We start from the raw sequence: 12,713 nt of genomic DNA, 5'->3' as shown, positions 1-12,713 counted from the left end.
TGATTCAAGCGCATTCATTCCATTTACTCTGTGTACTTTATTTCTATTATTATTACATTATAATATATAATGAAATAATTATACAACTCACCATAATATAAAATCAGTGGGAGCCCTGAGCTTGTTTTCCTGCAGCTAGATGGTCCCATCTGGGGGTGATGGGAGACAGTGACACCCGAGGTGTGTTGCTTATGTCCAGTCTACTCCATAAGATGCAGCTTGTCACTTGCCACTCACTGATAGGTTTTTTTTTTTTAATTAATTTACTTATTTGGTTGTGCTGGGTCTTAGTTGCAGCATGTGGGCTCCTTAGTTGAGGCAGTCGGGCTCCTTAGTTGCAGCTCCAGGGCTCCTTAGTTGCAGCACACAGTCTCCTTAGTTGTGGCATGTGAACTCTTAGTTGCAGCATGCATATAGCATCTGGTTCCCTGACCAGGGATTGAACTCAGGCCCCCTGCATTGGGAGCATGGAGTCTTATCCACTGTGCCACCAGGGAAGTCCCACTGTGCCACCAGGGCAGTCCCACTGATAGGGTTTTGATATGAGTCTGCAAGCAGTTGATTTATTATGGTCTCTGTACAGTCAAACCTCTCTGCTAATGATAATCTGTATTTGCAGCCACTCCCCAGCACTAGCATCGCTGCCTCAGCTCCACCTCAGATCATCAGGCATTAGATTCTCATAAGGAGCGCGCAACCTAGATCCCTCACATGTGCAGTTCACGGTAGGGTTCGCCCTCCTATGAGAATCTAATGCCGCCGCTGATCTGACAGGAGGTGGAGCTCAGGTGGTAATGCGAGCAGTGGGGAGGGCTGTAAATACAGATGAAGCTTTGTTCACTTGCCCACCGCTCACCTCCTGCTGTGTGTCCCGGTTCCTAACAGGCCACGGACCACTACCGGTCTGTGGCCTGGGGGTTGGGACCCCTGAGTTAAGGGATACACAAAACAATTAGATGTAAAACATGATATCAAAAACAGTAATTGGGAGGATTTCCCTGGTGGTCCAGTGGTTAAGAATGCACCTTTCAATGCAGGGGACATGGGTTTGATCCCTGGTTGGGGAACTAAGATCCTACATGCCACGGGGCAACTAAGCCCACACACCACAGCTATTGAGCTCACGTGCCTCAACGACAGAGCCCATGTACCGCAAACTACAGAGTCCACGTATTCTGGAGCCTACGTGCCACAATTAGAGAGAGAAAATCCACACACCACAACTAGAGAGAAGCCCACGTGCCACAATGAAGAGACTGTGTGCTGTAACAAAATATTCCCACGTGCCTCAACAGAGATCCCATGTGCCACAACTAAGACCCGGCACAGCCAAAAATAAAGAAAATAAATATTTAAAAGTAAAGAATAAAAACCATATAATCATCTCGATAGAAAAAACTTTGGATAAAGTTCAGCATCCATTTATGATAAAAACTCTCCAGAAAGTGGGCATAGAGGGAGCATACCTCAACATAATAAAGGCCATATATGACAAATCCACAGCTAACATAATACTCAATGGTGAAAAGGTGAAAGCATTTCCTCTGAGATCAGGAACAAGACAAGGATGCCCACTCTCACTGCTTTTATTCAACACAGTTTTGTAGGTCCTAGCCACAGCAATCAGAGAAGAAAAAGAAACAAAAGGAATCCAAATTGGAAAGGAAGAAGTAAAACTGTCACGTTTGCAGATGACATGATACTATACATAGAAAATCCTAAAGACGCCACCAGAAAACTATTAGAGCTCATCAGTGGATTCAGTAGAGTAGCAGGATTCAAAATTAATATACAGAAGTTACTTGCATTTCTGTACACTAACAATGAACTATGAGAAAGAGAAATTAAGGAAACAATCTCATATACCGTCTCATCAAAAAGAATAAAATACCTAGGAATAAACCTACCTAGGGAGGTAAAAGATCTATACTCAGAAAACTATAAGACATTGATGAAAGAAATTGAAGATAACACAAACAGATGGAAAGATATACCTTGTTCTTGGATTGAAAAAATTAATATTGTTAAAGTGACCATACTATCCAATGCAATCTACAGATTCAGTGCAATCCCTATCAAAATATCAATGGCATTCTTCACAGATTAGAACAAATAATTTTAAAATTTGTATGGAAACACAAAAGACCCCAAATAGCCAAAACAATCTTGAGAAAGAGGAACAGAGCTGGAGGAATCATGCTACCTGACTTCAGACTATACTACAAAGCTACAGTCATCAAATCAGTGTGGTACCAGCATAGAAACAGACACATAGATCAATGGAACAGACTAGAGAGCACAGAAATAAACCCACACGCTTATTGTCAATTTAGCTATGAAGAAAGGAGGAAAGAATATACAATGGAGAAAAGACATTCTTTTCAATAAGTGGTGCTGGGAAAATTGGACAGCTACACGTAAAAGAATGAAATTAGAACATTCGCTAACACCATAAAAAAAATAAGCTCAAAATGGATTAAAGACCTAAATATAAGACCAGATACTATAAAATTCCTAGAAGAAAACATAGGCAGAATACTCTTTGACATAAATCACAGCAATATTGTTTTGGATCTGTCTCCTAAAGCAAAGGAAGCAAAAGCAAAAATAAACAAATGGGACCTAATTAAACCTAAAAGCTTTTGCACAGTAAAGGAAACCATCAACAGAACGAAAAAACAACCCACTCAATGGGAGAAGATATTTGCAAATGATATGACTGATAAGGCGTTGATATCCAACATATATAAACAGCTCATCCAACTCAACATCAAGAAAGCAAACAACCTGATTAAATAATGGGCAGAAGAACTGAAAAGATATTTCTCCAAAGGGGAAATGCAGATGGCCAACACACACATGAAAAGATGCTCAACATTGGTAATCATCAGGGAAATGCAAAGCAAAACCACAATGAGATATCACCTCATACCTGTCAGAATGGCTATCATCAAAAAGAACACAAATAACAAATATTGGCGAGGATGTGGAGACAAGGGCACTGTTGGTAGGAATGTAAATTGGTGCAGCCACTGTGGAAGACAGTATGGAGATTTCTTAAAAAACTAAAGATAGAACCACCACATGACACAACAGTTCCACTCCTGGGTATATAAAAAACAAAAAAACTGGAAAAAAACCAGAAACACTAATTTGAAAAGATACGAATACATGCACCCCAATGTTCATAGCAGCATTATTTACAACTGCCAAAATATGGAAGCAAACTAAGCATCCATCAACAGATGAATGGATAAAGAAGATGTGGTACATATATATACAATGGAATACTAATCAGCCATAAAAAAGAACAAAATTTTGCCATTTGCAGCAACATGGATGGACTTGGAGGGTGTTATGCTAAGTGAAATAAGTCAGACAGAGAAAGACAAATACTGTTTAATATCACTTAATGTGGAATCTTAAAAATACAACAAACTAGTGAATAAGACAAAAAAGAAGCAGACTCAGATACAGAGAACAAGCTAGTGGTTACCAGTGAGGAGAGGGAAGCAGGAGCGGCAATTTAGAGGTAGAGGGGGAAGAAGGGTTATTATGTGATTATATGAAATTATGTGTGTGCAACTTTTGAAAATTGTAAAGCATTATACAATTTAAGAAATGTTTCACTCAAAGAAAAGGGGTTGGAAATTGTAAAAAATCAACCAATCATTCAGGCATAGAAATACAAAAAAAAAAAAAGAAAAAAAGAAATCCTGACTCTATTGCTAGTGTAATCATATCCATTCAGTATTGCTAGCGTAATCATATATATATATATTTTTTACATCTTTATTGGAGTATAATTGCTTTACAATGGTGTGCCAGTTTCTGCTTCACAGCAAAGTGAATCAGTTATACATATACATATGTGCCAATATCTCTTCCCTCTTGCGTCTCTCTCCCCGCCACCCTCCCTATCCCACCCCTCTAGGCGGTCACAAAGCACTGAGCTGATCTCCCTGTGCTATGCGGCTGCTTCCCACTAGCTATCCATTCCACGCTTGGTAGTGTGTATATGTCCATGCCACCCTCCCGCCCTGTCACAGCTTACCCCTCCCCACCCCATATCCCCAAGTCCATTCCCCAGCAGGTCCACGTCATATATATATATATTTTAACATTTTTATTGGAGTATAATTGCTGTACACTGTTGTGTTAGTTTCTGCTCTATAACAAAGTGAATCAGCTATACGTATACATATATCCCCATATCCCCTCCCTCTTGCATCTCCCTCCCACCCTCCCTATTCCACCCTTCTAGGTGGTCACAAAGCACTGAGCTGATCTCCCTGTGCTATGCAGCTGCTTCCCACTAGCTATCTGTTTTACATTTGGTAGTGTATATATGTCCATATCACTCTCTCACTTCGTCCCAGCTTACCCATCCCCCTCCCTGTGTCCTCAAGTCCATTCTCTATGTCTGCATCTTTTTTCCTGTCCTGCCCCTAGGTTCTTCAGAACTTTTTTTTTTTAGATTCCATATATATGTGTTAGCATATGGTATTTGATTTTCTCTTTCTGACATACTTCACTCTATGGCAGACTCTAGGTCCATCCACGTCACTACAAATAACTCAATTTTGTTTCTTTTTATGGCTGAGTAATATTCCATTGTATATATGTGCCACATCTTCTTTATCCATTCATCTGTCAATGGACACTTAGGTTGCTTCCATGTCCTGGCTGTTGTAAATAGAGCTGCAGTGAACATTGTGGTACATGACTCTTGTTGAATTATGCTTCTCTCAGGGTATATGCCCAGTAGTGGGATTGCTGGGTCATATGGTAGTTCTATTTTTAGTTTTTTTAAGGAACCTCCATACTGTTCTCCATAGTGGCTGTATCAATTTACATTCCCACCAACAGTGCAGGAGGGTTCCCTTTTCTCCACACCCTTTCCAGCATTTATTGTTGGTAGATTTTTTGATGATAGCCATTGTGACTGGTGTGAGGTGATACCTCATTGTAGTTTTGATTTACATTTCTCTAATGGCCAGTGTAATCATATTATATCCATTCAGTCAACAAATATTTATCAAGCAACTGCTATATGCCAAAAACTATTTTAGCCATAAAGGGATACAGCAGTGAGCAAAACAGTCAAAAGGGTCCATGCCCTCTTAGAACTTAAATGCTTATTGGAGGAGACAAACCAATAAAATATATTGTGTCATATATATATAGTGTCAGACGATGATAAATACCATGTAAAAAAATTGAGCATAATACCATGTAAAAAAATTGAGCAGAGGAGGTGTAGAGAGGACTTGGGGTCAGGAGTGGAGCATTTGATATTTTAGAATAGCCAAGGAAAGTGCTGGTTAGAAGTTTGCATTTAAGCACAGGACTGAAAAAGGCAGAGGGGTGAGCCTCATGTCTCTTTGGGAGAAGAGTTGCCCAGGCAGAGGGAAGAGCAAATATAAAGGCCTAAGGTGGAAGCATGCTTACCATGTGTGAGGAACAAGGGACAGTGTGCCTAGAATGGAATGAGTGAGGGCAAAATAACAAAGCTTACTGTGGGAACAGAATTATTCTTGAAATCTCTCTCCTACCATTGAGCCAGGAGGTGGAGTAGGTGTCCTCCTTCTCATTGCTGCTTCCAGACCACTCTCCCTTTTCCCTCCCTAAAACCTCCAGTTTTGAATCTAATACCAGCAGACAAAACTATCCATTATTCTTTCTCTTTGAAATCATAAGGGGAAGGGATAAAATGGGAGATTGGGATTGACATATACACACTACTATATATAAAGTAGATAACTAATAAGAACCTATTTATAGCACAGGGAACTCTACTCAATATTCTGTAATGAGCTACATGGGAAAAGAATCTTAAAAAAAGAGTGGAGGTATATATATGTGTAACTGATTCACTTTGCTGTACACCTGAAACTAACACAACATTGTAAATCATCTATACTCCAATATAAAATTAATTTTAAAAAAACTCCTAAAAGAAAAGAGAAATCATATACTGACCCTTGGGTTTATCCCCTTAATTCTTGGAAGAGTCTAGTTCCTGGCCTACTCTCAGTCTCTCCGACATTTTTTCCAGCCTCACTCTTAGTGATTCCCAAATCCACATAGATGGTCTTTCCATCACGTTGGTCTTGCAGTTCCTTTACTTCCTCTCCCCCAGCAATCTGGGTCTCCACTTGACCTCAGCCATTCACTGTCATGGTCATTTCCTGGAACTTATGATTACACATACTGCATGATCTCAAATTCTAGCATCTCTTTCTCTGTAAACATCATTTTCTATCATTCCAGCTCATTCCCTGTAATAATCTGACTTCAGCAATTTAGCTGGGACTTACAGTTCATTGTTCCTAATACCATTTCATTGTCCTTCACCCACCTCATCTTTACTTTATTCTTTACCCACTTAAATTTCATAATCAATCATGACCACATATACATTCAGCTCCCTAGTTCCTTAATCTAGCAAACCCTAACTCTGGTTAAATCCAGCTCTCTTACCTGCTCCATACCTTCACCCATGCAGCCAAACACACTTGGAGAAAGGTGCCAATTGATCTCACTTTAAATATATATATATATATATATATATATATATATATATGACCCTGACCCTTGAGTGTCCAGCAGTCATCCATCTCCCTTGTCCATGTATTCTTCCTCTCTCCTGGAAGATTGTTTCATACCTTCTTCTCTCTTCCCAACTGCTCTTACCTTATGACCCTATTGCTTATTTCACTGAGAAAATAGGAACAGTCAGGAGGGAACGTCTGGTTTTCTAACTAGCCTCTTAGCTCCTACCCTTGCCCCATACAATCTCTTCTCAACACAACAGCCAGATAGATTCTGATAAAACATAGATGAGGTCAGTTACCCCTCTGATCAAAACTCTGTGTGATTGGTGCTCTGACTTCATCTTCTACACCTCTCCCCTTCAGTTACCCTGCTTTAGCCACCCTGGCTTCCTTGCTGTCCCTTGAGCATGCCTGGCACATGCCATGTCATGACCTTTATGCTTGCTCTATGCTCTCTTCTTCCCCCAGATATCTGTGTGGTTTGCTCCCTCTCCTCTGGCTCCCCGCTCAGATGCCCATGAAGTGAGACACTCCCTGATCACCTGTTTACAGTTGCAATACCATCCTACCAAAAACTCCCTCCTCACTTCTCTGCTTTATTTTTCCACACAACACTTAACACCTTCTAAATAATTTACTGACTTGACCTGGTTACTGTCTGTCTCCACCACTAGAACTGTGATAATAAGCTCCATAAGGGCAGGAATTTGGATGGAGGGTGAGGTAGAGAAAGAAGACGAGCACTCACAAAATTTTGGGTGATTACAATTTCATTTAGAAATTGTATGGCCACTAGATTTTTTTTAATGTGTAGCTGTAAACTTCTCAAATTCTTAAATATTTTCAAGAAATCTATTTGGGCAAGATTTTATTCATCTCTTCTGCCTGCCATCTCTATAATGTGTTTACCATTTCTTGTAACCAACATTAAAAGATAAAATATTTTCTTCCACAAAAGATATGCTTAGTAAAGTGAAAACTTCAGGTTTTCTTCTGATTTTCTAGGTGGCAGCCTCAAGAAACAAATGAAAGCCTTAAGAATTATCAAGATGCTCTGCGTCAGAGTGATCTCACATTGTGCCCAGCAGGAGTAAACACGGAGTGTTACAGAATATATGAGGCTTGCTCCTATGGCTCCGTTCCTGTGGTAGAAGACGTAATGACAGCTGGCAGCTGTGGAAATTCATCTGTTTACCATAATGCTCCTCTGCAGTTACTCAAGTCCATGAATGCTCCCTTTATCTTTATTAAGAACTGGAAGGAACTTCCTGCTATTTTAGAAAAAGAGAAAACTATAATTTTACAAGAAAAGATTCAAAGAAGAAAAAGGTTACTTCACTGGTATCAAAACTTCAAAGCAGAGCTAAAAATGAGATTTATTAATATTGTGGAAAGTTCATTTCTAAAGAACAATAAAGGTTAACTGTAGTTCATCTTTTTGAGCTAAGATCTGATTTTTTAAATCATTTCTAATACTGGGTATGTGTGTGTGTGCTTGTGTATTTATTAATGTTCTTTAAGTTACCCCTAGACCCTAGATTATGTCTGTAGTATTGACCAAGTACAGCCTTATTGGGCCACTCCTGAAAATAAAGTTAAAATGTTACTCAAACTCATTTGCACAAAGTTGAGTGATTCAGCATAATCAACTCTTCTCATTCATTTAAACCCTCTCTAGAGAAGCAGCATTGATAGTGGAAAGACTGGGCTTTGGAGTCAGACAAAACCTGGGTTAAAACCTTACTGCTGGGGCTTCCCTGGTGGCGCAGTGGTTGAGAGTACGCCTGCCGATGCAGGGGACGCGGGTTCGTGCCCCGGTCCGGGAAGATCCCACATGCCGCGGAGCAGCTGGGCCCGTGAGCCATGGCCGCTGAGCCTGCGCGTCCGGAGCCTGCGCGTCCGGAGCCTGTGCTCTGCAGCAGGAGAGGCCACAGCAGTGAGAGGCCGTGTACCGCCAAAAAAAATAAATAAATAAATAAAAAATAAAATTAAAATAAAATAAAATATTAAAAAAAAAAAAAACAAAAAACCTTACTGCTGCACCTACTATCTGGGGACCTTGAGCAGAGCCACCTCATTGTTCCGAGTCTTGGTTCCTTTCCATGTAGAACGGAGATAATGGTACCTCATAGGGTTGGTTGTAAATATGAAATGAAATAATATGTAAAGTATTAAATAATTGTAATAACTTCCAATTCATTTTTCATTCCTTACTAGTTAATAATAGGGTTAAATTTAAATATTTTAACACATGATCATTTCCACAATTGTGGAGTAATCATGTCATGATAGGAATGTATGCGGACAAATCTTACAGAGTTAGACTTTTAGATTACTCAAGTTTTGTTGGATCACATATGTTGAGGTAGGTGCCTAGATACAGAATTTGGTCATAATCCATACAAAACATGGACTGGGGGCAGTCAAGAGCCAGAAAATTAGTATCTAAACTCAACAGAAGTTGTCGTTGAAGTATGGAGTAGGACTAGCCAACTCAAAGGAGAGTGCTTGGTGCAAAGGCTGTCTCATGCCCTCGGGGAGCAGCGGCTTTGATTTAAGGCTGAGAGAGTGGTCTTGTATCTTCAGGACCTTGGGCTCCTGAAAGGATACAGGCGACTTTGGGCTCAATCAGTTGCTTTGCCTGGCTTCTTATTTACTCAGGAATCCTATGGCTTAACTCCTGTGAAATCAGGGAATTAACATCATCATTCCTTCCAGGAGCTTTTTGTCTCATTATATGAATGGCCATAGATACTGAACAAGTGTAAACTACCCACACTTTCTTATACCTGGAGCTCCCACAGGGGTGTCCACATCACCAGAAGGTCTGGCAGCCTCGATATAAAGAACCTCATCTTTGCACCATATTGGAGAATCGTCATGGTGCCTGCCACAACCCTATCCAGTTCTGAGGAAACTTCCCCTCCTATAGCGCCTGCTAAAAGAACTGCACACAGGGAGCCATTTTATACCATGTGTCTCTCCTCTTTGTCCCACACTTCAGGTGACAGCTATGGGCACTTTATTCAAGGGCACCCTTTTAATAGGCTTCCTGATGACCCTGGACGTTGATACCAAAAAATAAGAATAATAACTGAGGCAAACAGCTAGTTCAAGACCTTTTTGGACTAGGAAATACTGAGAAACTGGGAGTCAGCTACGGGAGCAGAAATGGAAAGGACGCAGTGGAATACAAGCTATATAAACTAGTGTCGGGGCTATGAGGGAAGCAGAGATGCTGAGAACAAGCTCAAGGAGAGAGAAATCTGACCCCAGAGCTGTTGCGATGTTTCCTGATGGGTTCTCAGTTCCCGCTCCCATGAACTTCGAGATTGCTTTTTTATTTCCCCATTGTATATCCTCAGAATTATCTCCTTTCTTCAACTTTCATCCCTCCTTGCCCCTGATTACTTGAGCTGACTTCCAAACCAAAAGAGCCTACCCAAAACAATGACAAGATGCTTCATCTTTCAGAGCCCCCATTTTGCCTTTGCCTTGAACAGAAGTGCATGCCAGGTCCAAGGTTGTAACAGAATTCTCCTTTGACTAAGTTAAAGGAGTCTCTGTACTAAATTTTACGAACAGGACTAGACCATCTTTCTCTTAATGTGATACTTGCTATTATTGCCCATAATCCTTTCAAAGAGTGCTTTCTGCATTGGTGTATTTGTTGCCAAAAAAACCTTTGGAATGTCAAGACCATGGAGCAAGACACAAGTGAATCATATCAAAAGAAATTTGCCAATATCCATCAACATCCCTTCTTACCACATGGAGTTTGTTGGTAACTTACCTAGAGGCAAACTCTAAGCTATCTGTTGCCTCTGGAGTTAGATGGAAGTCTCCCTACATAGTTCTGGAGGTTTGCATGACAAAGTTGAGTCTGTAAAGTCTCAAGCTCCAGAACCTATCAAGATCTGAATTCAAAGCTTCACTAACCCAGAAATACAGTCTAAGGCCAATGTTGGAATGGGACTCCTCTATTTCTGGTTGCTTGTCTGTCAGTACCAGAGAATTTTCCATCTCAGAAAGTAGCCAGGCAGTAGCATACATTCATACATTAGATATTTTGTAACATATACTATGCATACTATGGGTATACATAGTGTACCTGGGTATGCCTACAGTGAAGCCTTGTTTTTTTGTTTTGTTTTTAATTTTTTTATTGAAATATAGTTGATTTACAATGTGTTAATTTATGCTATACAGCAAAGTGATTCATATTTTTTCTTTTTTTGTATATATTCTTTTCCATTATGGTTTATCATAGAATATTGAGTATAGTTTCCTGTCCTATATAGTCGGACCTTGTTGTTTATCCATTCTGCACATAATAGTTTGCATCTGCTAACCCCAAATTCCCACTCCATCCCTCTCCCACCGCCACCCCTTGGCAACGACAAGTCTGTTCTCTATGTCTGTGAGTCTGTTTCTGTTTCATAGATATGTTAATTTGTGTCGTGTTTCAGATTCCACATATAAGTGATATCATATGGTACTTTCTCTTTCTCTTGGACTTCACTTAGTATGATAATCTCTAGTTCCATTCATGTTGCTGCAGATGGCATTATTTCGTTCTTTTTAATGGATGAGGAGTATTCCATTGTATATATGTACCACATCTTTATCCATTCATCTGTCGATGGACATTTAGGTTGCTTCCCCATCTCAGCTATTGTGGATAGTGCTGCTACAAACATAGGGGTGCATGTATCTTTTTGAATTATATTTGTGTCCAGAAGCCTTGTTTTTGAAAAACATATAGCATGAAAGGAATTCCCCCTGCCAGGCTGGGGAGGGGCATCCCTATACCACCCTTCCCCTCCATATTGGCTCCTAATCCTTTCCAGGGAGGTAGAGTTTGGGCCTAGATTCCTAATGTGTCCCTTGTTTGTTTTTTCTCTTCTTGCTTTGCTCTTCTTTTGCAATCTGTTGTTTAAAAGGTTTGATTTGTTTAAAGCTTTTTAAAACTCACTAAAAACAAAGCAGGAAATGTGGTAATGGATCATTAACTCAGAAACATGTTTCTAACTGATGTTGACATTTTATATATTATGTCTTACCAGTTTTCTGTCCATTACCATTTGCTGAAACTCCACTTGGGTTTTCATTGCATCAAAACTCTTTCCTTTAGTGAGCTTTGGCCAGGTTGCACTTTTGATCTTGTCTTTATTCAAACTTTTGATATTTTGTTCATCATGGATTCTTTTTGCATTAATTGTGACCTGTTTGAAAACACTGCATAAAAATATCACTCATCTTGATTACGGAGTTGTTTGAAACCCTGTGAATTTTGCACTCAAAAAGAGTGTCTCACTCCCATCACCCTAGATAACAACCAACCTCAAATCTTAGTGGCTTACAAGAACAAAAATATTTATTTCTTCTTCATATTTCTTTGGGGTTACAGGTCAGCTTCAACTTTGATGGACTCAGATGGGCTGTGCTCAGCTTGGTTCTACGTGTCTTCCCTTTCCAGAACCCATGGAAGATAAAGGAGTGGCCTTTCTCTGGGGTATTCTCATGGTAGAGGGTGAGAAGAGGAAGGGTATTTTAATCATCTTGGGCTGCCATAGCAAAATACCATAAAATGGGTGGCTTAAACAATAGAAATTTATGTCTCACAATTCTGGAGGCTAGATGTCCAAGATCAGGTTGCCAGCATGGTCAACTTCTGGTGAGAGCTCTCTTCCTGGCTTACAGATGGCCACCATCTCACTGTGTCCCTGCATGGCAGAGAGAGAGTAAGCTCCAGTCTCCTCCTCTTCTTATAAGGACACTAATCCTATCATGAGAGCCCTGCCTTCATGACTTCATCTAAACTTAATTATTCCCAAAGGTCTCACCTCCAAATACCATCACATTGAGGGTTAGGGCTTCAGCATATAAATTTGGAGCGGGAGCGGGGGACACAAACATTCAGTCCATAGCAAAGGGGCGATTACTTCCACACACTGGGATGAATTGTGCCCTAGATTTTAGTTTAGTTTAGTTTAGTTTAGTTTGAAGGTTGATTTTTTTGTTTGTTTGTTTTTTATTTCTTTATTTTATTTGGCTGCATTGAGTCTTAGTTACGGCCCACGGGATCTTCATTGCAGCACGTGGGATCTTTCATTACGGCACATGGGCTCTCGTGATGCACAGGCTCCAGAGCAT

General features: G+C 40.1%; 1 protein-coding gene across 2 annotated transcripts in view; it reads left to right on the top strand.

Moving 5' to 3' along the window:
- Window positions 1–8,665, top strand: part of RXYLT1 (ribitol xylosyltransferase 1) — a 28,054-nt gene extending 19,389 nt beyond the window's left edge. For both annotated transcript variants that reach the window (XM_079937094.1, XM_079937095.1), the window contains one exon: window positions 7,563–8,665. In XM_079937094.1, coding sequence (XP_079793220.1) covers window positions 7,563–7,980 — 418 coding nt within the window. In that variant the 3' untranslated portion in view covers window positions 7,981–8,665. The remainder of the gene's footprint in view (window positions 1–7,562) is intronic.
- The last annotated feature ends 4,048 nt before the right edge of the window (window positions 8,666–12,713 follow it).

This window comes from Stenella coeruleoalba (assembly GCF_951394435.1).
Source record: "Stenella coeruleoalba genome assembly, chromosome: 11".
In the NCBI taxonomy this organism is placed as follows: Eukaryota; Metazoa; Chordata; class Mammalia; order Artiodactyla; family Delphinidae; genus Stenella; species Stenella coeruleoalba.
This window is presented reverse-complemented; position numbering and strand designations above follow the sequence as displayed.